The sequence below is a fragment of the Ctenocephalides felis genome, unplaced genomic scaffold (assembly GCF_003426905.1).
Source record: "Ctenocephalides felis isolate EL2017-DRISC unplaced genomic scaffold, ASM342690v1 CF-g0.4_SCAFFOLD_01492, whole genome shotgun sequence".
Taxonomy (NCBI): domain Eukaryota; kingdom Metazoa; phylum Arthropoda; class Insecta; order Siphonaptera; family Pulicidae; genus Ctenocephalides; species Ctenocephalides felis.
In genome coordinates this window covers 3,402,715-3,429,118 of record NW_020537646.1, presented here as the reverse complement: position 1 = coordinate 3,429,118, position 26,404 = coordinate 3,402,715, and the positions used below count along the sequence as shown (strand labels likewise).

The 26,404-nt window shown below is 29.0% G+C and overlaps 2 protein-coding genes across 2 annotated transcripts; one reads left to right on the top strand and one right to left on the bottom strand.

Annotated features, from left to right (window-relative positions):
* The first annotated feature begins 2,072 nt into the window (after positions 1 to 2,072).
* On the top strand, positions 2,073 to 3,824 carry LOC113371647 (COP9 signalosome complex subunit 6). Its single transcript, XM_026612293.1, has 7 exons — positions 2,073 to 2,135; positions 2,208 to 2,451; positions 2,686 to 2,817; positions 2,880 to 3,031; positions 3,163 to 3,328; positions 3,416 to 3,609; positions 3,684 to 3,824. The coding sequence occupies exons 2-7, from the start codon at positions 2,220 to 2,222 to the stop codon at positions 3,822 to 3,824; spliced, it is 1,017 nt and encodes a 338-aa protein (XP_026468078.1). The 5' UTR covers positions 2,073 to 2,135; positions 2,208 to 2,219.
* A 658-nt stretch (positions 3,825 to 4,482) lies between these two features.
* Positions 4,483 to 16,593, bottom strand: LOC113370251. The gene is made up of 15 exons (XM_026610923.1): positions 16,319 to 16,593; positions 10,527 to 10,878; positions 8,971 to 9,112; positions 8,784 to 8,880; positions 8,497 to 8,673; positions 8,203 to 8,367; positions 7,935 to 8,113; positions 7,645 to 7,754; positions 7,303 to 7,512; positions 7,021 to 7,231; positions 6,710 to 6,913; positions 6,298 to 6,580; positions 5,484 to 5,735; positions 4,707 to 4,895; positions 4,483 to 4,641 (listed from the first exon to the last, which is right to left on the bottom strand). Exons 2-15 carry the CDS (start codon positions 10,855 to 10,857, stop codon positions 4,483 to 4,485), a joined length of 2,709 nt encoding a protein of 902 aa, XP_026466708.1. The 5' UTR covers positions 10,858 to 10,878; positions 16,319 to 16,593.
* Between the last annotated feature and the right edge of the window lie 9,811 nt (positions 16,594 to 26,404).

Sequence of the window (26,404 nt, the reverse complement as noted above, 5' to 3'; positions counted from 1 at the left end):
TATTTCGAAAGTGATTGCATCTCTCATAAAAATATGATTGTGTACAGTGTACTCAATAAAATTATTTATAAAATATTCATGTTTTATTAATGAAATTATATGTATGTTCAGCTTGCTTGTATCTAAAACAAAATATATTGTCATGTTTTTAATTAAATCCATAGTATTTTATAGTTTTTTCATATATTTAAATTAACTTAAATTGTATTTAAATTAATTATTCTAAATTAATTGTGAATTATGGGGATGAATCAATATGGAATTATTGGATATGACTAGATCATCCCAAACAGGAATATCGAATCCTGCATCAGCTAGGTATGTATTGAAACAAATATTAATGAATTATTATAATAATTAAATTATTATAATAATATAAACTTTATTTCATTTCTGATTTAAAATATTTTTGCAGGCGTCACGCAAATGCTAGAGAAGTACAACCTGCAGCATTTTTACAATATTGCCAATCATTGCCAGTACATTTAGATGAAAATGTTCCAGTGTTCAAGCATTGTAGGTAAGCAATTTGTATTTTTATGCATAAAGTTTGAGGAAAAGGCAGACAAAGCCATTATGTTTTTTTCTTTTATATTAGTTTTGTTTATTGATTTTTAAATTGATTTTGTAGACGCCGGATATATCCACCTTCCTACCTTTCTGCTGCTAAAGTTACAAACATACACAAACCAAGACAAGGCGGACTAATTTTCGAATGGCCTTTAAGAAGAAATAAACTTATTAAAAAAACAAATAGGTTTCTAGTTTTTGTGTTATGGGCGTGTTCCCATCTTTTGTACTTTCTTTATCGAACACACATCCTTCCTTCAGCCATTGGTTAGTACAAAAAAATGCACTCTCATCCTCATTCTCATATAACTTTATACTTTGATACAAACGTTGCATTTAAATATTATCCATTTTTTCTGGAATTTTTAAATTAATGCATATTAAACATGTGCTATCAAATTATGTATATTAGTTACAAAAATTAATTAGTTTTCACATATTTTCAGCCGTAGAAGTTCGACCTCCTCCCTTGATCATTGCTAGTATTTAAAACCTTCACCAAGACTACATTGCACTATTATTGAACCAGATTGGTGAACTTCGAATTAATATAATTAAATAAGCAGATTAACTTAGAAAGAAAATGATTCAGGAGGAGACAATAACTGTATATGATACTTCATAATATATCATAATATTATAATTTTTATGTACGAACAGTATTTTTTATATTTTAATAATTAAATTTATGAATACAAGTATATATGGTGTTTAGCAATTTTTTTTCTAGTTGCACTACAAATAGTGTAAATTAATTAAAATTGTATAAATTAAACTAAATAATTTATACAAAGCTTTTCAATTAACTTCTAAAATTTTTGCATATCTTTACGTTTCAAAGGTTTCTGAACATTTTGGCATACCTTAGAAAAAATGGATGTATTTGTGTGTGCGTGTATGTTTGGATACAATTTTTCGTCCACGATTTCGGGCGCATGGATTAACCGACTTGAATGATTAAAAAAAACATTTGATTTCTACTGATAAGGAGACGTGCTGATTAGCTTTTGGCAAAGACAGGTCCAGCCGCTAAAATGATCATTAGACATATGCACATCAAATTATTATAGATATTTTTATAATAAAAACCAATTTTGTGACATTTTTTTTGGGGTTCCGTACCTAGATTTTTAATTTCTAAAGTTTACTTATTCGGTTCAAACAAATTTCAAAATTTTCAGATTTTTTTTAAAATATTTATTGATTATTATTTTTTTGCTTGAATATTCAGTTCTGAAACGGGAAGTTCCAGCAGTTTGCCTTAAGGCGATTCTTAACTACTGGAGTTAAGAATATGATTATAAAATTGAGACAATATAATGAATTGAAATGCTTGAGGAATTTTAAAATTGCTCCTATGACGGAAACTGCTTATTTATCTATGGCGGAAACAGTGTCACCATGAACGCCATGAATATATCTGATATTGTCTAGACATGGTTACCAATTCTGGAACGTCGATCTGTCAAATTTTCTATTTGTCGGCCATTTATGTTACAAATGTCAGTTTGCATTGTGATAGGTTAAGGCATAGATAAGGAATTAAGGGTTAAGGAATTGATTCGGTTTGTGTTTAGTTATTTATCATTCCCATAATTGCTTAGAGTTTGCTTAACATTGTTATTTTATATTTCTAGACATTTATAAATATGAGTGCTCCTAAAGAATCTGATAGTGCGATGGAAGTAGAAGTAGCCGCTGGAAGTAGTTCTAGTGTAAAAGTGCCAGTGGAAATAAATAATTCAATTAGTACCGGAAAGGCTGTGATGGCTACTGCTGGTACAATACCATCAGTAACAGTTTCCCTTCATCCATTAGTAATTATGAATGTATCAGAACATTGGACAAGACGTCGAGCTCAGGAGGGTTCTCCACAACAAGGTAATAAAGAAACAATGTTACATACATACTTACAGACATCTAGGAATACTTTGATATAGATGTTCAATTTTACTTTAAACTCGTCGGTTTTTCTTGACTCATTCCTTTCATTTATTGATTTCTTTATGATGACCGTCTTCCTGAAATTTATCAAATTTCTCAATACAAAATGTACCTAATATGGTATGTAAAATGTTAGAAGTTCGGTATAGAACGTTATCATTAATATTTCAGTTATTGGAGCATTAATAGGCAAACAGAAAGGAAGGAATATAGAAGTTATGAACTCATTTGAACTTATGTTCACAGTCATCGATGAAGATATTGTTATAGATAGAGAATATTATAAGACTAAAGAAGAACAATGTAAGACCTTATTTTAACTCTATTTATAACTTTGCATTATTTATTTGTAAACATTTATATAGTTAAACAGGTATTTAGTGATATGGATTTCCTCGGTTGGTACACAACAAATGAGAGCCCATCTGAAAAGGATTTGAAGATACATAAACAAATTTGCGAAATAAATGAGTGCCCGATAATGTTGCAATTGAACCCTTTATCCAGGAACATGGATGTTAGTATATACTTACTTCGTTAAAGGAGAATAAATAATATGACTTACCTCTTTCCAATAAGATTCATGCAAGTTTTCCTTTTGTTTATGTTTATATTATTAAGATCTGTAATATTTATTATATTTTGCAGCAACTTCCTATATCATTATTTGAATCAATCATAGATTTAGTAGGCGGAGAAGCAACAATGTTATTTGTACCACTCACATACACCTTAGCTACAGAAGAGGCTGAACGAATTGGTGTTGATCACGTTGCTAGAATGTCTAGTAATGAAGCAGGAGAAAATTCGTTGGGTAAAAGAACATTAATACTTATATTCCATATAGAAGTCTTACCAGACATAAGTCAATATATTTGTTGCATATACATTCTTCATTTAGTTGCTGAGCATTTGACAGCACAATACTCTGCAATTAAAATGCTGCATTCAAGAGTACGTCTTGTTCTGGAATTTATGAGAGAAGTAGAGAGCGGTAGAAGAACTGCTAGCCATGATATATTACGAGATGCTTATTGCCTAAGCCATCGACTGCCAGTTCTGCAGAGTGAATCATTTAGACATGAATTTTATAACGTAAGTAAAAAAATTTAATATCATTCAAATAATTTTTGAATTTTTGTACATTATGGCGTAATTATTGTTTATAGCAATGCAATGATGTTGGGCTTGTGACTTATTTGGGAGCAATTACTAAAGGCACAAATGACATAAACCAGCTTGTAAATAAATTTAATATGTTATATGACAGACAAGCAATGGGCCGGCGTATGCGAGGGTTATTTTTTTGAAGCTCATTGTTTTTATTTGTGATTATTTAATATTTTATATTATTTTCAATAAAGTATGTAACATTATTGAAAATTTGTTTGAATCACTAGCCCTCATAGTATTTATAATATAATGTAATAGACTTTGTTCAGGGTTTACTATATTTTGTTGATCATACATGAATATTTAAAAACAAATTGATTTATAAGCAATATTCATTTTTTGTTTATTTATAAATAACAATCCACACATCATATTAAAGAGTAGTTACAAAACTAGATTACTTGTAGACTTATATAAAGGTTTATTCAAAATTTGTTTGATGTTCTAAGTTAAATCTTATTATATATATAAATATATATTATTACAATTTGCATCAAATTAAATTTTTACAGTCTTAACTATTCAATAATTTTTTATTACAAAGTATGAGTTTGAAATTAATGCTTTGATATTATTACAGTTGCTTTAAAGCTTTTGATTATGTATTAAATATTTATAATAATTAACAACCTGCCAATATTGATAATTGCTTATGTGATCTAAAGCTATATACAAAAGTCGTTAAAACTAAAGGAAGTCTATGGTTTTTATTATTATTATCGGTGTCACAACACTTGTTTTTGTTAATTAGAGTTTTCACAATCGAATTTTGAATTCTGTTGTAATCAGTTAATGCTAAATACCAGAAATTAACGTTTCAAATAATGTCTTTAAATGTACTTCACTGTTAGTTTGGTGTTTTAATAAAAGGGCTTGAGAATATCCTAATGTTTCCGAAACTAATTCGCCGACGGTCCATTTTCGATCGACCAGCACTCGGCATAAGGTATCCAACTGAAAATAATTTTAAATTGTGTAATGTAAATTATAATTTATGCTTATTTAATTAAATCGCTTACTTTAGCTAGACTTTCATGTCCATTTGTGTAATAAATAAGCGTCGGTACTCCGGCTACACTGGCGGCTAACCATTGAATAATAAGTTTTAATTGGGGGTCACCTGCATGAGACTTTCCGCAGCCCCAATTTCCAGTTGATATCGATTTGAGGCCCCCTTTGTTGTGACGTTTATGAGCTATTTCGGATATCTGTAGAAAAAAAATGTATTAGAAAACATCATCATCTTGGGATTTATCATGTCGGATGTTTGAAATCTATATTTCGTTTCGGATCTTTTTTTCATAATTCACTTATCTTAGGATATTATTACTATTTTATTATTCATTATAATATTAGTATTATTGTTAATAATATATTTATATCATTCCGAAAATGCTATATAAGTATATACAATTGTTGAAATTATGATACTACGTAAGTATTAGAGTTTGTTCTATCAAAACATACAATTGCCTCAATTTTTGAGGTGTCTAAAAGGACAATTATTACACAAAAGACAGAAATCATTTGAAAATTAAACGGATTCAAAACTAGTATTTACAAGATAAACAAAAAGCATTATGTAAATATTTACAGCATGCGAACATGACGCAGACACAAGCAAAAATACCAGTTCTTAAAAGGTTTTTGTTATGTAATTTGAATTTGGTCGTTGAAATTTTATCAAGATAAGTACTTGTTTTATTCCTGTTGTTTTGTAGAAATGATAATAGAAGGCATTCCGATAGAAGCACAATTCAACACTGCCGAAATATACAACGGATTATCAGTATTACCTTAGATTTTGGAAGTGACAATACTACATTTTCGCTGGCTAGTGTTTGTTCCATCGCCTCTATGACTGTGACCGCCCATTTAAGTTTACGTTTATTTGGCACATTTGTGTCTGAAGAATTTGTGATTTGTGCACAGTTGTGAATTATTGTTTCTATACTAGCATCAGAAGGCAGTGAACCAGTACTATAGCTCAATACTGATTGTTTATCTTCGTTCGAATCCGTTAAATTTTCATTTTCATCGATCTCGGTCTATGGTAATTTATACAGTGATTCTCTTCAGCAGTATTTGAGGTTAGTGGTAATTTATAAATAATTTTTATTATTCATGTGATATACTACTGTTAGTTAATTCAATATTTTTAAGGCCAGTTGAACAGAATTCTGAGATATTTATTAACAGTTATATTTTTTAATATAATGTGAATATTATATAATTGATTTTATTGGTCAAATGTATGGAGTTGAAAAAATGTCTAGTAGCACTTTAGGTTCTGTGGGTCGTTCGAAGAAACTTTTTCGAGTAAACCGTAACACGGAAATGAACTTTAAAAAATATTTTTCTGTCTGCATCTAAATATTAACTAAATGTGTAGTAAGAGTAAAAATATTATGTTGACCCATATTGGTTATTGGTCATAATGAAGGAAAAGAATTATTAGAACTTTTGCAGGTTTGAAATTTAATTCTGAGTAATAAATTTTTAGCCAAAGTTATTTTAACAGACCTGTAAAACCAGAACCGATGTCCAAAACATTCAACACCTTACATTACCTAAAATACATTTATTATCCATTATGAGTCTGAAACTTACCAATTGTGCCGCCAATCGGTGTTTGTGCCTCGCCAACTCCAAACTCAGCGACCGCGCGGTAACCGCTATTTGGTTCTTTCGCCTGTTGTATTCTACGATCGAAGAATTTTCTGCCGCAATTCCGGTGCTGTTGACGCATCCTTCCGTTAAAGGAACTCCAGCAAATGATTCGCTAAGTGTTCGTTTTAATAAAGATCCGGCAAACCTGACCACCGCCAGATCTCGAGCGTCCAGCTCTCGTGGTTTCTTAGACTTGGATTCGAATATAGGGTCTTCGAGCCACCTGGGTAAAGGACATATCACAATCTAATTAAACGAACATCAGTTCTAAAAATATTTTGCTGATACTTTTATGTAACATTGGAGTAGTCACCAATCTCGCATAATTCTTATCATTATTCAATGGGTTTACCTAGAAAACTGTTCATAAACTTCTTCTAATTCTGAGCTGTATTCCGTGCTGAAACTATATCGAGACGATTCGCTAGTGTCGTGTCGATGCAAAGGAGGTGCACGTTTCATATCGAAAGATTCATTGAAGTGTACATCACTGTCGCCGGATGCACCGCCGCGTTCTGCTGTCAGCATGAAGCCACCTGAACCACCCCGACGCAACCTAGAAAAAATAAAAAAAATAATATTACGCGGCTACACAATTGTGCACATTGTTTAGACAGTCAAGTTACAACTAAGTAGCAATAATTATTATACCTTCACCATTACCTGATATCACCATCCGCCAGTCCGCTACCAGCCACGCTGATTCCAACAGCGTATCCTGATGCATCTTCGTCGAAATCGTCGGCAGTGGAACTGCTGAAATCACTTTCATGCCTTAAGGCTTCTCGTAGCCTTGCTGCAAACGTACTACGCCTTGCTGGAGTATCCAGTTCTAGACTGTATCGTCGAGCTTGGGTCTCATCTCCACTGCCACCTGGGGCAAGCAAAATTAAATCTATTAGTTTTTTATTCCAATAATTTATTTTTGCTTGTTATTTATCTCACCATCCAAACTTGTTCTCGCGCTGTGAAATTCTTCATCACTGCTAGTATCTTCTGATATTGGCAAATTTTGCCTTATTAAATCTGGAAAAGGACTTGCTCGTCTATTGACTGGAAGACATTCTCCGGAAGAACCAAGGACTATAAATCGCTCTCTGCGGCTGTTGACAGTATTGTCACAAGGCGATAACCACCTCTTTCGATCTATAGGATCTAAAAAAAAATACATTTACTATATCTGGATACTGCAGTACAGAATTTATTGCTTTAAATATTTGAAAATTATATAAAATATGAAATATTCTAAATAATTTGCAATCGAATAAATATACCAATTTGTCTTACTTGTTACGATTTCTGGAGGCGTCGGAGATTTCGAAGTTGGTTTTTTTATTATCACAGTTGCTTCAACGTCTGGTGGTGTATTACATATTGATTCTCCAATTGGTGACAATCTGATTGAAAACCAAATTTATGATTATAAACATATCGTTATAATATAATCATATATTGATTATTTTTTATAGTTTTTTCAACCCAATATTCGAAATTTTTATCAAATGCATCCTTGACATGCTGTATGACAAGCTTATAATAAGGTTTTTTTATCCTGATTCAGGAAATTTTATATTTACCTTCTATGAGAACAATGTTCTGGTTCTGAGCTTTTACTTTCTAAAGATTCGTTAACTACAGAAGGTTTCTGCCGAAATGCTAGTAGACACTTGTTCAATTCCCGTAATACATTGTCTTCTTCAAATTGACTTGCTGGAAGTTTGGAATAGTCTTCTGGATCCATGCAACACACTGAAATCTTATCTGGATGAGTTAGTACTTATAATTTAATAATCTAATATATATAATTAAGTATGAATGTGTATAATTTCACTATCATTCACATACCTCTTGAGGTTCCTCTAAAAATTCAAAAGATGGTCTACTTTTATGCTGATCCAACCTTGTTGTTTTCCTAGCATTTTCTATAAATATCGTTTCATTATCTTCTAATGCTTCGCATGACAGCATCATGCATAATAATTCTGGCATTGAACAAAATTGCAGACATTCCTGAAATTGAAATAGAAAACTTAAAGAATTTCGATACCCACGCGAAGAAATTTTTAATGAAAGACTTGAATCAATTATGGAAGCAATATTTGGGAAAAATTATGTACTTGGTAATGTTTACTTTTGTACCTGACTATTTCCGTGTGTGAGGACTTTTCCACCGACCAGGGAATTACTAAAACAAACATGCAAAGTATCAGGATCTGCTCTACTTAATCTTCCTTCGTGTTTAATTTTTAATGGACATAAAGGTAATGAGCATTCGAGCCAGTCTTCTATCGTTAGCCAATGTCTACTTGACATCACCTAGATAAAAAAATTATATGTATATTCCGATTGCTGAATTAGTTAAAATCATCATTTATCGTCATGAAGACTAATTTCGATCGGCTATTTATACAACTGTATATATTTACCTGTCGGGATATTTTAACAGAGCCTTGAGTATTGTTATTATTTTCGATCCAATCGAAATAGTGAAGTATGCTCTTCAGTTTGGCCTGTTGTATATTTCTGAAATAGAATCCGAGTTAAGAGAATTATTTTTAGTGCATATCGCTGTGAGTTCAATAAATTCATTCAATAATTTCGGCAGTGCCTTACGAGTCCAGATGAGTGAAGAAATGCGTGAAATTGAAGTCTTGAAGAGTTGGATGCGTTTTGTTTGTCCTCTTCGGATAGGTGCTAAAAAAAGCGTGCGCCAGGAGCGATGACAGGAGGTTTTGGCTCAGCTCGTTGCAATCAGCTGAAAGGATAATAAATAGATCAGTATTATGATTTGTTTTCAATGTGCTCAGGATGATGGACAATGAAAGCCTGGACAAGCACAGTTTTTTCAAATATGAAAAGAAAAACTATAGTGCTTTTACAAACTATGTCCAATAGGCAATTATTTAACCAAAAACTTATTCCTACGATAGGGGTTTTCACAGGTGTGACACTGCTGTAGGAGCCAGAAAGCCGCCCTAGTATTGGTACTACAAAATAATGAATAAAACAATAATAATAAATTTTTCTAGTGCTACCAAATATTGTTTTGATCAGTGGCTCCCAAAGTAGTCCCCAGTGAGCACTTAATAACTTACAATGGGTCTTTGTAAAATGAAAATGGGGGTACACATTCTTTTGAAAGAAACCAAAAGAAGCTTTATTTGAAAAAAAATGAAAATATTTTTATCATTTTCAGAAGAACTAATTCTGTAATCATGTAAGTAGAACAGGAGTGGTAGTCCAGAAATGTAATGATACCAATTGAGTATATGTTATTTTAGTGGTAGTATAATTTCACAGTATAACAATGTCTAAAATTTGTTTATAGATAATTTTAAAACCGACAGATTGGAGATAAATTGAATTCTATAAGCAACAATATGATAGGCACAAGATAGTATATTTTTTTAGGTTTCTAAAGTCTATTTAAGTACTACGTACGTCAAAGGGATATTATCTTACGGATATGATTTTATTATACACGTTTGAAGTTTTCTTTGAAGTCATAAAAAAATATATAAAGCATATTATATAAAACGTATGTGTGTTAGAAAAGCAAAGATATTGATGTTTTTGTATGCAATATACAAATTTATAATAAAAATATAAGATAATAAATAGTATGATAAAAAAATATTATACTTAATTATAAAAATGATTAGAAATTATTATTATTATTTATTGTTAATCTTTACATCTATTCAATATTACAATTCTTTTTTTAAAATTACTATTTCAGCATAATTTTTACAAAATACTAGGACACGATTCGTGTACCACTATTCTACAGCTACAAATTTGCATAATAAGGCGTCCATCAATCACGTGAGGTTTTTAGGGAAAGGGGGGGGGGTTGACAAAAAATTACGAAATTCACGTGAAAGTGTAAGGGGTATTGTAAGATATCACGTGCATTTATTTTTTACCTGGATTTGAAAGAAAATTCAAAAAATTTTTATTTTTTTTTCGTAACTAAAAAATATTCGTGATGTTTGGTGAGGGAGAGGGGTAGTTTTCAATATCACCACGTACCAAGCAAAAAGGAGGGGGGTTCAAAAATCCTTAAAAAATCGATCATGTGATTAATGGACGCTACCTAAAGTTTAAAACAGTTTACGTGATTTTATCAATGTCATTTGTTAAAATATTATATGTTTATTACTTTTTACCTTGTTGTTGCAAACTGAAGTGCAACCCTCTCGGTGGCCTCCACTTCTTCAAATCCAACGCCCTCTGCACCATACATTTCAAAGTCCTATCCATAAATATTTGCTTTTCTTCTTCCGACAGGCATGTTTCCAGGAACAATGTCAGGCCTTCGAACAATGCTGCAGCATCTCTGTCATCTTCTTCTGGATCTAAGCTGATGTTGCACATGTCGTGGATTTTTCGCATTCCGTCGACTAAATCTTTTGTGCTCGAGGAAGATTGTAGACTGATGAGGAGACGTTGCAGCTGCGGCCACCAGGGCAGGTCGCAGGGAAGCATCACCAGGGCCATGGTAATGCTTTAGATGGAAGACTGAAAATTAGGAGAAGGTAAGTGAAAAACTGATTTTCAAAACTATTATTTTTATAAATCATGATAATATTAAGTACGTGGCATCAATATATTGCCACACCTAAATGATTAATGACCAGGTTTGGGCACAAATATTCTTCTTATAAATTTAAAAAAAAAATGAAGTATCGAACGAAAACGTAATATAAATATGAAATGGATATTTTTCATTAAAATAAATTCAAATGATTATTTTTATTTGCGCAAAACTGAAGTGATTATTTTATATTGTAGGATAATTTTGCATTCATATATATATTCATTACTCATAAGATTTATACACTGGTCATTATTTTATATTGAACAATAATTATTGTTCATTATATTTATGATTCGTTATCACGAGAGTGTCGTTCATAAAATACAAAGCAATCACTTGCATCATTAATTTTAATATAAACTGTTATAATAACCAATTATTGAATTTTAAATATATATATGGTTTGCTTTCCACAATTATAATCACTTGGTTATTTTTAGAACTTTATTAGTTTTCTCTGAATATGTTGTAGTATTTTTATAAAACACTACTGCATAATTGGTTTTTTTTTTAATATTTTTGATTTAAAACCTGAAAATCTTCTTTTTGCTCATTTTTCTATCCTTAACATTTTTAAGAAGACTTTGGAATCATAACATTTTTTTTAAATTTTAATACCTTAGGACTTATATATGAAGTTTTTCTATAAATAAGAATATTAGAAATATGAATAGGTATTTTAGGAATCTGAATATAAAATATTATTTATATTTAATATTTATTATTATTATTATTTATATTAATTAAATTTAATAAGACTGTGTGCTATTATTATTACAAGAATAACGTATTACTATAAAAATACTTTTATTAATTTAAAATATATTTAAAAATGCCATGAAAGAAATGCAAAATCAAATTATTTTTGGTCCAATGTTACATAATTAAGACACTGGATAAACTATAATTAATTTAGATTAAAAATAAAATTCAATTCTATCTTCGAATAATTTTTGGTGTTAGTACAAATTCAACCGAATTTTCAACAAGCGCCGCACACGATTTTTCAATTGGTTCGAGATATTTTAATTTTCTTTATAATTTTAGCATATATAATTAATTTAAAATATGTCAAATATTTCTTTAATACATCACGTGTTTGAAGCTTTTGTGACATATTTCTAAACCGTTTATCGTCGGCGAGTGGGCGAAAAATATTTTTGGCGTAGGCAGAAAATTCGTACACGAGTTACATAATTATTACACCCTCTACGTTGGGATTCGAGATATAAAGGTGTATATTATCATATTAAAATATCATGTAGTACGAAAATTTCCATCAAATGTATGGATTACACGTTTCTCAAATAGGTATTATTCCACTTTCTATTGATTCAAATATAAATGATATATATGCTTCCACTTTGTACTTCACATATTAACTTGTTAACTTCCCGTAGGGAAAGTTATAGTAATCGCAAAAAAATCGAAAATTTTTATATATCATTACGTTTCTGAACAAAATAGATGTATGTGTGTGTGTCGACGATTTTGCGAAAAGGGCTATGCGGCGCGATTGCTTAAAAAAAGTTCAACATTTTCAAAAAAAAAATCAAAATACAAAAAAAAATTTTCAAAAAAATCCAAAATTTCCAAATTTCTCAAAAATCTATTTTTTTCTAAGTTTTGCAAAGTTTTTTTTAATAATTTAGTTTTTGCAATTTGCCTTAAGGCACGATGCCATGCACCACTAGTTTTATTTATTTGTTATAAAATTTTATCTATCTACATAAGACATTGAAACAATTGTTTATAAACAACAAAAAAATAGATCCAAGGACTATGTCCAGTAATGCTGTTTTTTCACTGTGGTAGTACAAACAGGGAAATAATATAAAATGTATTTTTTACTTATGTGTAGATTTATAATAGTTTTTCGAGTTTTTTCAATATTTTGTTGTGAATTTAATCTTACAATTTCCTTGCTGGATTATTAAGACGTTCAGTTTGCCTGTTTTTATACTTCTGACAATACCTGGCTTATTTCTGTTTGCCTTACTGATTATTTTAAAATTGATTAAAAAGTCTATGTTGTCAATAAATTCAAGTCAATATTATTTCATCTTTATCAAATACTCGTAATAAAAAATATTACAAAATTGATAAAAAGTGTGATTGATGATGATATAGGCGGAGTAGTTCATTTAGTACTTTTATACAAAAAAGCTATAAGTATATTCAAATTATTTACATTATTACATTGATTGATAAACAAAATAGTAGCAATTATTTTAATAAATTTAGAAAAATATTTTTAAAGCATAAGTTTATTCTACTTAGAATTTTCATATAGCGAATTCTCAAACACTGACCATCCATTTGGCAAATAGTCAAATACATATTTTGATAAATCAATTAGCTCATGAACGAAGTGTTCAATAAATTCAACATTAGAAGCTACCGACAAATGATCTATTTAAATCATGTATAATTATATTTAAGATAAAAAGATAGAAAATGCTCGTTTATATGACTAATTATCAGTTATCCTAAATCAATTGCTTTGTTTACAATTTCTGACTTTATCATATCTCCAAAGAATGAAAAAGGTTATTGAACTGGAAGCTTTCTGGAAGTGTTATGAATATCGAAACATTTAAGTTTATGAGTTTCATACAAAGGTGTTTAAATATAAATATAGACCACACATGAAAGTATAAATAGCACCTGCTTTTAAGCTAAGTATTAACTTCCAGATCTCATTTAGTACACGATACTAAAAATATACTATGATTAGGCTGCGAACTAGTGACCAACTAGAATTGTAATATTTCACGACGATTAAAATTTTTTATAGTTTTTTCATCAAAATTTTTATTATTTTTATTAAATAAATATAAAAAGTATTGTAAATTTGTTACAAATCTACGTCTTAATAAATCAAGACTAGCTCATGAATAATTTGCTTCAGGGACCATATGTAAATAAATTTATACAAATACAAAATTTTGGCTTCCCATCAATTTTAAAATTCAACACAAATGATTCATTTTTTATTTTTTAGTTTTAATGATCAGAATGAGTTGTTATATTCATGGTAACATTTTTTTGAAAACTTAGACAAGATTCTTATTTCTTTAAAATCAAAATTTTGGAGTTCCAACAAACGCAAAATATTTCATATAGTTTCATTTTCCATTTATTAGTTTTACTTGACCAGACTAAGTATCTACATTTATTTTATTCACTCTGCCCATGGTAACATTACCTTAGTGTTTATTTAGAATTCTATTATTAAATTGATTGGATTTAGTTACTATATATATTTGGAGTTGCTAAATGCTAATCTATAGGTGTATCTATAGAGTTTTGGCTTGGCATACTTATTTTAAAGAATATTTATGCAAGTACATTGGCTTATTTTCCGGAAACTGAACTTGTAACCTAGTTTTGCCTCGTATTGTAATACTACGAAGTATTATAAATAGCGTTTACCTATTTTCCATATTACATATAATATATGTATCAGCGAAACATGAAAAGATATTGATTTAATAATTTCGGGGTAAATGGACGGTGAATTAATAATTATTTACAAATTACATTGCATGAACTTTGCGTAAAGATTATTTCATTATTAAGTTTGCTTTGGTGATTATATATAATTACAACAAACTCTATTTTGATAATAGATTGAAATAATTATTTTAATGACCTGTGATCATATATAATTTACTTGCAGTGATTTATATTGATGTGACTGAAGGCATTATGTTCTATAAAAAATATTTTTGGTATTGAATTAATTTTAATAGTAATATTGTGTTGTTATAGTTAATGCATTACTAATTTGCTGTAAATTATACAAAATAATAAATTAAAATTATAATTATTGAAAATAAATTAAATATAAAATTATAAGAGAGATTAGATTTTATTATATGACTGAGAATTGAACATCTATTTTTCATACCCGTAATAGGTGGTAAGGGTCAATTTTTTTTCAATTTTGGACCTAATTTATTTTATTTTACATTTTTATTGTAAAATTTGTAATTAAAAAGCACATACAGCCCTAAATTTTCACCCTCCTCATAAGCATTATTTATTTAAACTTAAGTTGAAATAAAACTTTAATTAAATAATTTTGGGATCATTATGAACTTTAAAATATTAAATATACAAGAGTTTTTGAGAGAAAAATAGATACCATAAAAACCTATGGCAAATGTGTAAATATTTCCATAGAATTTTTGAAATCTTATTCGATTCGCAGGCTACAATATAATCCAAAAATGAGTGTTTAAATTTTGTTTCGTAATTAAAAAAAATAAATTAATGAAGAGCGCGCTAATTATACATCTAAACATTGAATATCCAAATGTGCCAACTCAATTTAAAGAAAATCAGTTTCAGATTAGTTTGGCTTTAGCAATTATTAAGCTCTATTTAATATCCGTCAAAAACATTTGTATGTGGTATGCTTTGCAGTGGGTAAACCATTCACTCAATTTTATTAGCTCATATTTCCACACTCGCATTCATTTAGTTTATACAATTTTTTTCTAGAAATATGGCTAAACGGGTAAGCTAGTATATATATATACATATATATATATATATATATATATATATACATTATCGAATTTCCTTGCTCCCAATGGCGCAAATGGTTCCAAATTGATAAAAAACCATTCTCTGAAAGTTTTAGTTCTTAATATTGTCTTCTAGATAAAGTGCAATTCAATCAAAATTTTGTATGGAAATAGCACGAAAAAATTTTGCAGAGCGTCGAATTTTCAATAAAAAATGACACGAATTTTTACTTCTAATTCATTTGTTGCTAAGTTATACCTAAAAAAATTTTTTTTTAATTTTCAAAATTTTTTTCATGCTATTTTCTTACAAATCTTTGATTGAATTGCGCTCTATCTAAACGTTAATATTAAGAGGTAAAACTTTCAGAGAACTGTTTTTAATCTATTTGGAACCATTTGAGCCCCTGAGAGCAAGGAAATTCGAAAATGACCATTTTAAGGACCACCCTAATATATATATATATATATATATATATATATATAAATATATTATTATGTTTCATATAATTATAAAAAATGAAGTGCGAATGTTTGTTAAAGGTTAAAGATGAAACTTTGCTATTGCATGTACCTAATTATATATTTGTATATATATACACATACAAATATATACATTTATTTATAAGCATATATATATATATATATATATATATATATATATATACCGTCTATATATAAATATCGTTTAATGTTTACTATTCGCGTGCTACCCCCAAGTAGTAAAATGAAACGACTGCGCACTGTTCTCAAACTAAACAAAAATAATAATTCCATCCAATATCGGTTCGCAATAATCAAATTCCACCGGTACACATTCACTTACCTGGTTTATAAAAATAATCTCATGTGCTTATTTCTGGTTAGAACACTAGTTTTATTTTTAACACATTAGCCGGCATCTGCACCGTTCATCACAATCCGCGCACCACATAATAACACAAGTATTTTTTACTCTGTTCGAGGACACTTGATCATTTGTTATTTTCTGTGTCCTGTGAGATCTCGTTTCGCACATATTTCTTTCCTTGGAGGATTATCGCACCGGAGGCACCTACCACCTTGTGTTTTCCGAACGTTACTATCATCAGCCTAAGCGAGTTGGGTGTGTTTGTGTTCGCGCTGGTAGATGTGGCGCGAAGTTTTTTCCGGCGTTGGGTCTCGCCGGGAACGACGGCTCTCGGTCTCGGCTCTTTCCGAGGCGAAGGCGTCGCGTCGTAGAGCTTCGACGCAGTTGGCCGGTTGCACGCGAACTTTACCCCCGGGGAAATGATAGAAAATTATTTTGAAGGATTACCTAAGTTTTCTTGATACTTATTCATTAGTTGTTTGTATATTAGCTATTGTTTCTGTGTATAAAATATGTAGAAATACTAGTTGTAAGTAGCATATTAACAAGAAATCTATTTCTTGTTATATATATATATATATGGAAGCGTGGTCCATATTAAATACCAGAATTGTAGACATAATAAATTCCATAAAATATTATGTTTTATACTTGGTTTATTTATGTATGATTAGTGTTGACAACACTATGTGTAATCATATTGATCATTTATTAAATATAGTTGGTATTTACTTATTTACTATTAAAAAGAAAAGGTTTCAAGAATTATATTTTTGGCAATGAGACTAGGGAGAAACAATAGAGAGATCCGAGCTGACATATGAACTTTTTGTTTTGCGCTGACACTATGATGAGCTCCAAATAATGTACATCTGTCAAGTTGAAATGCGACGTGTGTTGACAGGTCGCTACATATATATATATATATATATATATATATATATATATATATATTAGGGTGGTCCTTAAAATGGTCATTTTCAAATTTCCTTGCTCCCAGGGGCTCAAATGGTTCCAAATTGATAAAAAACAATTTTCTGAAAGTTTTAGCTCTTAATATTAACGTTTAGATAGAGCGCAATTCAATCAAACTTCGTATGGAAAGAGCATGGAAAAATTTTTGAAAATTTAAAAAAAAATGTTTTAGGTATAACTTAGCGACAAATGAATAAATTTTATTCATTCATTTGTTTGCTAAATTACATCTAAAAAACTTTTTTAAATTTTTGAAAATTTTTCCATGCTATTTCCATACAAAACTTTGATTGAATTGCGCTCTATCTAAACATTAATATTAAGAGCTAAAACTTTCAGAGAATTGTTTTTTAACTATTTGGAACCATTTGAGCCTCTGGGAGCAAGGAAATTCAGAAATGACCATTTTAAGGACCACCCTAATATATATATATATATATATATATATATATATAGTATATATGTATATATATATTATAATCCATTCTCTTACTCTGATATTTTTAGAGTTCAAAACCTTATTTTTAGGTGTATTTTAAGGGATAGAGACAGAGGGCATCTAGTTCCTAAACATCGAAAATCATTTTCAATATTTTTTAAGGCAAGTTGTAAGAATTGCAAATTCTGAACAAAAAAAAAAACAAAGTTAATTCATGAAAATTAAAATTCAGCTACCTAGAAAAATTGTCAACTGTTATTTCGCAAATGAAATTTTTGCTTTGAAAAATAATCAATACTAATATCTATAATTGTATAAATTAAATTAATTTGTTTAACACATTTTATTTCGTCTATTTGGTGTTCTAAAAATGGTTTTTATTTAAGTGTGAACGTTAACTGTGATCAATAGCTATCTACACAACACCACACAATGTACATATGCTTTAGCATAGATTCTAATTAGAATCGCTTGTGATTCTAATAAGAATCCGTGTGAGTGCGTATTAGAATCCGTGTGAGTCTGTATGTTGCATACAATTTTTTGCCAACGATTTTGGGATCACGGGTCAAACGATTTGAATTATTCAAAAAGCAATCGATTCCTATTGATAAGGGGACGTGTTGATGAGTTTTTGACAGAAGTTGTTCTAGCCGCTTTGGAGATACGGAGCAAAGAGTGCAGATGTTAGCAATTAAGTTTGCGAAAGAACAGAGCATCCAATTTGAATGTTTGAAAAAGCATTCAACTTGTATTGGCGTAATGAAGAATTGTTTAAATTAAAAAAAAAATAGGTCCAGCGGTTTCGGAGATCAAGAGTAAATATTCATTATGTCATTTATCGAATATCAGATGTTATCAACAGTCTGGATCAACCGATATAAATGGGTATCAAAACCTTTCAAAAAATTTTATAATTTTGGAAAAAAAAAATAGTTTTGAAAAATTTCTGTTTTCAAGAAAGACATTTTTTTCAATATTCATTTTTTTTCAAAATTCTCAAAAAAGTCTAATTCTTCATTTCTATACTTTTAAATATTATAAGTTACTGTACGTTAAGTTCCAGTAATTTGCCATAAGGCATCATTAGTTAAATTTGAGCCCAGTGTGAAAATGGCTTCAACCGTTTAGTCGGAAAAGGATGGAAATGTCCGTTTTGTAGAGAGTATATAGCACCGTAGAGCCGCACACTATAAGCGCGTTACACTGTCAAAAACAATCTAATTTGTTACCAAATTATATTTTAACGACCATTTAGCCGGATTAGTCATAGTACGATGTGGATAGAGAGAATTATATGCCTTGTTTGTTTGTAATAAATCGACGTGAGTACATATTTATTAGGCTTAGTTATACAAAATGTTGGGACAGGACTGGACTTTTCATAATTTACAGCAAATAGAAAATACTTGTACACATTTTTATTGTTTTGTAAGAAATTTGGAAATACTATCTAGATAAAGGATACTTGTATCGTTGATCGAGTTCATTTCTTTCATTTATTATTTTATCATTATAAATGGTTAAATAAGATCCTTCACAAAATCTTCTTTTCAAAATGGATTAGAGAAATTATATTGTACTTTAAAAGGGTAATTTGTTCAGTAAGCATAGTTTTAAATTGTCCAGGATTTTAAATTATTTTTATACTTTTGTAATCGTTACATTAAATTCTGGCTTGTTTTTCCAATTTAAGTTAAATTGCAATCTAGGCTGTTAATTTGATGGATATATATATATATATATATATATATATATATGTATAATATATGTATATATATGTATAATAAAAAATCAAGTTTCCAGGAATCCATTCGCCAATTTGCTTTAATTAACGCAGAGTTCACTTCAGCCAAAAATCGAATCTCTATATTGTCAGTACATAAAATAACTACTTTATCGTGAACGCTTTTTATATGTTTTGGCAAACATTCAATAGCAGAAAGTTTACATAAAATTAGTTAATACATGTAATCACTTATTGTATAAAAATCCAAAATAAATCATTGACCTACTTTTCAATATATTTGTATATAGTTGTGTATGTTTGTTTAATGATATAATTATTATTAACGCGCATTTGTCTTACAAGCTTTGGGTGATTTAAAAATAGTTGGAGATGTCGTATGTTTGTGGTGGAGAACATCTGCTAAAAAAAACTTAAGTGACGGAAGTTTTAATTTATTTCAACAACAGATTTAGATTCATGTTTTTAAAAGACTCTATGTGTTTCCTTAAAAAAAAAGTCGGTATTTATTATGAAAGTAAGTTATTTAGGTAATTATAGTTTTTTAAAATACTCAGGATAAATATTTTTACAGTTACATATGCTATGAGCATTAAAATGTTGTTATATTCTTGGTGTATTTTATTTATTTATTGGTTAGTTGTATTTGTAATTTTACAACTAATTATATTATATGAAGTGTTTAGGGCAATAATATGATACATTCTCTCTTAATTATCTTTTAATAATTTTACTACTTCATTATTAAAAAAATATTTCTGGTAAACTAAAAAATATTTTTTAGACTCGTGTAACATTTTGTTTCTGAATATATTTCATTTTGAATTATAATTATTATTAAAATAATCTTATAAGAAAAACTTTATCTCATGTACGTGTGTATGTCATTGAACTACTCCTAAACGGCAGTCTTAATTTTTATAAAACTTTTTGTCTTTGTTGAAGTAGATTTCCTTGTGGTAATGAATCATTAACAAATGATTTATCTTTAATTGATCTTGATAATAATAATAATAATTTTGACTGATGACAGTTCTAGAAAGTCCAATTTTTTTTAAATTTATACTCTAATTCTGATATATGTGTAATTCTATTATGCCAGCATAGAATTCTGGTCAATGTCTTATTCTAATTAATTTGTTAATATATAAATACATCAATCGTTTCCCTTGGGCACTGCGATGCGACAGGCAATCAGCAATCTATAGCATAAACGTAGAAATAATTTTTCGAAATTCAATCGTCTTTTCGAAATATTTAACTGTGTAGATTCTCCGAAGTGTTGGTTTGTGTACTTTAGGAATGTTCAACATCCTGACGTTCCGAAATATCGATCGACGTTTGAGTCAGGGTGACGTCATTGCAACATGACGTCACAATGGAGTGTGTGAGCGAGATGACGCAACACGTGGAAAGCGGTAAAGAGAAAAACGATGGACAGGGCTTTGGAACATATAGGAAAATACATAGAAAATTGGTAAAAAAACTATGTGTGGTGTATTTTAAAGATTTTTATGATATTGCTAAGTTTTTCGATAGATAGAGGTGCAAAAATTATTAAATTTAAAAATTTCTGGGTCACTATAAATCAATTTTTTATCACGTATGTGTCATTTTATTGGAAAGCAACCAATTTGCCAAGGACATTTGGCCAGCAATTCCGAAGTTTCTTTCTTTAAAAAAGTTGTCTAATATTTTGGGCACTTATTTACTCCGAAAACATTATTTTATTGACATTTTATTTTATTTTTATTAATTTAATTTTGATCAAAATTCAAAGATCAAATTTCCTTAAAGATGCGCTTAAAAATCTACGGAATTACTCTGTAACTATAATGAAATTTTAAACTTCATAAAATTTTATAAAATAATATGATCTCAAACTAGAAAAAAATCTATATTAATATAATGTTCAGTTAATTTTGATACTTCTATTTTTCAATCTACACTTTTGTAAGCTACTTGAGTTCATTCATATGTTGCAAACGATTCTATAATTGTAAATTCAGTAAAAACGATTGCAATTTTTTTTTCTCAAAAATAAATCTTTCTCAGAAAATCAACATAAAAGTTTTTCTACTTGCCATTGTTAATTTAATTAATTATATTATTTACAAATTGAATAAAATATGTGTTTAGGAAAAACCGTGGATTGCAGTCCATGTTTTAACCAATAAAGCTCGTGTTTTATTACTCTTTTTCCGGACACAAATAGGTTTACTATACACGATTAGCTGGTTGAATAATTTATTATTTGTTCAATGAATTGTTTGTGGAAAGAAAAAAGAAACTTTTTTCAGGTTGCCATCAGAGGTTTCAGTACTTCTTTATTCTTTAAAAAAAATTCCATGGTAAAATGTAATCAAGTGTACGCAAAAGTTCACCATACATGTAATTGAAGAATAAATGTATTTATGAAGTCGTTGGGGGATTGGAAATATTAAAAAAGTTTTTTGTTTCTGAAACTGAAAAGTAATAATTTATTTTTCTTTGAAATATTGAAAATGTTTATAATGTATTTATTTACTTATACGTTATACATTTGCACATACATTTTATAGATTAGAAATTGAAATAACATTTATTTAGACTAATCGAGGTTTGCTAATAAAAAAATATAATTAATAATTTCGTACTGGAATAAGTGTTTTATTGTAAAATTTCATTTCAAATTTTTTTTACAAAAATGATAAATATTAAAAAAAACATAATGTATTGTGAGAAAGCTACAAAAGCTCCTTATATTTTATAAACTAGGGTAAATTATTTTAATTTAATTCAATAATGAAATAAATGAATTTAACAGCACAGATTCATGTACAATATCTCATTAACATAGGATTATTAGAGGAGATAGTTCTTTTTATTTCAGATGAGATTATTATTAGATATTTCTAACGATGATGCGATCGATTTGCTGAATTGGCTAAATATCCAATAACAAAGGTTATTGTAATACGTATTTTACATTTGGCCTATATCAGCAAATCTAAACATTCAACTAAACTCACCTTGGAGTCATATCCCCAATTACTTAATTGCTAATCCTATAAATATAGCAGAATTGTCCGAAGAGGCTATTTTCACTTAAAACCATATCTGGATCTATATTTTCAAGCAAAAACAGAAATCACTACTGCTTGATATTAGAGCTCTGCTAGAAAGATGGGCAAAAGATGTGTCTGGTGATGGGCAATACTTTGAATGAATCAGATGTAAAAGGTTTTATATAATAAAGTTACATTTCTATAAAAAAACAGCGAGAACTTAGTTGCGCACCTAATAGGATCTCAGTAGAGATCTCATGTGGAATCTTGTTATTGCAAGTCCAAAGATTTTATCACAGAGCTAGAGAAAAACTCTGCTCCTATACATTGCTGATTTATTTTATCACAATATATTAGTTCCAAAATGCAATCCATATTAGAGCTTCTTAATGTAGTTCAATTTTAATGCGCCTGAAGGAATTTGGTGATACATAGCAGTAGTGTTTCCAATCTATATTCCGCAATATTTAGAGAATCTTTTAATCCATTTAGCATTTACATATACATTTAGATAAGTAAATAATCTTCAACAAATGACATCGTTCATTTCGCACTTGGATATCTCTGTTCCTTCAATCCCAACAAGTTGCATCTATTTCGATCGTCCGAAATTCCGCGTTGAACTGAGCTGGATGGAAATAACCGCGCGGTCAAGGAAGGCGCATCGGCGTTCGTCCGCCCGGTGAACATTTGTGAGAAGTGAAATCACCGACGATAAATTTATCTCACAAAAGTGCAACGCGAATCGATGGGATCGTTGACTTCTGGCATTAAGGATTAGGACTTGAATAAAAAATAGAAGAAATATAATTAAGAACTGTATTATTTGCGCAAGAAGATCAAAAACAAGATCAAGAAGTCAACGTTGTGGGACAATAAAACATTAGTTAGTTACTAACTAACCATCGTTAACTTCTGGCATTAAGGATTAGTACTTTAATAAAAGTTACAAGAAATATAATTAAAAACTGTATTATTTGCGCAAGGAGATCAAAATCAAGATCAAGAAGTCAACGTAGTAAGACAATAAAACATTAGTTAGTTACTAACTTACCATCGTCGACTTCTGGCATTAAGGATTAGTACTTTAATAAAGGTTACAAAAAATATAGTTAAAAACTGTATTATTTGCGCAAGAAAATCCAAATCAAGATCGAGAAGTTTTTCAATGTTCAAATTTTTTAAATGCTTTCAAAATTTTCAAAATTGTTCAAAAAAAGTTAAAAATTCTCAACAAAAATATAATTTTTATTTTCTGAACATTTTTATTTACATTACAGGAAGTCCCAGCAATTTGCCTGAAGGCATCGTGCCATTCACCTCTAGTTCATTTTTTTGTGGAATAGACAAAACAATCTAAGAACTCGTATATCATTAAACTTTTCCCATAGACACTTAATATTTAATGAATATTTCCTATCCGGTCTTGAGACGAGCATGTAATTTTATAATGTGGCTCACGAAGTTCCTCCGGCTACATTATCAATTAAGACAAGTGCTGAAGTAGCCAAGATGAGATGGTTCGTGCGGGCGTAATAACTCATTTGCTTTTGTGCCCGGGTCAGAAGTCAACACTGTAACGCAATGAGTTAAAACAATTATTCAATTAACAATCTTACTAACTATAACTGCATCCTTCCTATGTATCATAAATAACAATCAAATTGGACCAAGAGTCTTTAAGCAGATGATAAAGACTCTACCTATGGGCATTAAATTATTGTTGGGCGAAGAGTTTTGAAGAGATCGTGGCGAATCGCTCATTCTAATAAGATTTTTTTATAATTACTTTGATATCAGTTTTTTGTATATTTCTAAGATGGTCGAGACGTTCACATTTATTGCTTTTATAATAGATTAGGTGATTCGACCATCCTTTCTCATCTTCTTCTGCAGAAATTATCAACTGTTACTAATTACCAACTACACTAATTTTTGTAATATTTTTCACTAGTTAATAGAATCAGCACTCTAGCAACATAAACTTAGCTGATTCAATTTTTATATCTTGAAGTTTTTCATAAATTAGTTGAGTAGAACCATGAGTCTAGGAACTTATACCTAGCTGATTCAATTTCATTTATTATAGTCTTTTTTGAAGTTAATGTTGAATCATTAGCCTAAAAACTTAAATTATTTACTTAAATTATTGTTGGAACAAAGAGTTTTTGAGGAGATGTTAATTATGGGACAAAAATAGTTTCTACAAATTGGTTATATTTTTACCTATGAGCAAAACTTCTTATTTGGCAATTTTGATATGCATCCACTTCTTATGACTTTTACGATAGAATTTTTGACGTTTTGATATTATCTCTATTCATGATCAATATATTGTTTTGAACAAAAAGAGTTTCAGACGAGATTGAAATAATTTTACCCTTGAGTACAAAATTATTCTTGGATAAAAAACAATTTTGGGCTATATTATAAATTGCTCTGTAAAATTAAACAGACCAAATGATTCAAATTTTATTAGACAAAATGAGATCTATGAGCTATTTATTTATTTCTATCACACTAGCTATTTCTGTAATTATATGTAATTATTGTATTATTTAATTGTTTGTCAATTAGTTAAACATTGGCAAATTATACATTGTTCAAGAAATAATAATGCAACTCACGCAATTTGAAAGATAATAATTGTTCGATTATCAATTTATGCAGTTATATTTATATAGGTAATTTTATTTCTTTGTATAATAGTTGTATCGTGTTGTTTATGATTTCGAGGGGTCCTTTCAAGTTATTTGTCTAATTTATGAATCTAATTTTGTTATGATATTGAATTTCAATAGTCATAATTTATGTAACAAAAAAAAGATTATATAGTTGAAATATTTATTAAAAATATTAATATCATTATTACAAACATATATTTATAGTATAAAAACAAACAATAAATTTTTAATATACAAAATCTATTTAAATATATATTTTAAACATAAAACTAATTATAAAGAATATTTAGTAATAAATTAAGGAATGAGTTAATAATACATTTATAGAAGCATACATATAAAATCACTTATATAGCAGCATAATTTTAGTAAAAAAATTATAAAACGATACTATTTTTAAGTGCTATATGTTGTCAGTTCTTTGCCGAGAAGTATAAAATAATTTTGGAATAAGTCATTAAAATATAAAGGAATATTGGATACGGGCACTTTTTTAAAAAGCGGGTATCAATATTAAAAATACTGTGTAGATATCATTAAAACTTAACATATAAAATATTTCAAACAGTTTATATAATCACAAAAACATGGGTAATAATATAATAATTTATGCAATATCTATGAACCCAATAAAAGACGCATGGAATGAATTTACATATTAATTTTTTTTTTAATTTTTACTAAATTTTTATCAAGTAGAAATTAGCTTTTGATATGTAATTACGAAATGTCCTCTTATATAGATAGTAATTATAAGAAAGAGAAACAAACTTAATGGCATAGTTATGTGGGTAGTTACTAGAATTGTATGTTGACTTATATATTCTACATTCACATTATTTGTTTTATATTACACCATTAAAAATTAAAACCTATCGTGAACTTTGGGAGGATAAAGCTCATAAATTTTAATGAGAAAAAGCAAGTAATCCAAACGTATAGAGATTACAAAGCAAAATGAGCTTAAAATTAGTAAATTACTCTTTGGTACCTCAAGAGTTTTGTTACTACCATGCGTAGTTTATTGGCCTTATTTTATTGGTAATCAACATAAAATCCACTCGCTCAATTACAGTATTACGTATTCGTTCGTGGTATTCAAGATAATAAAACTTACTTTTCAACGATTTGTAAAATCCTCAATTGTACATCGTATAAGTTTCCAGGCTG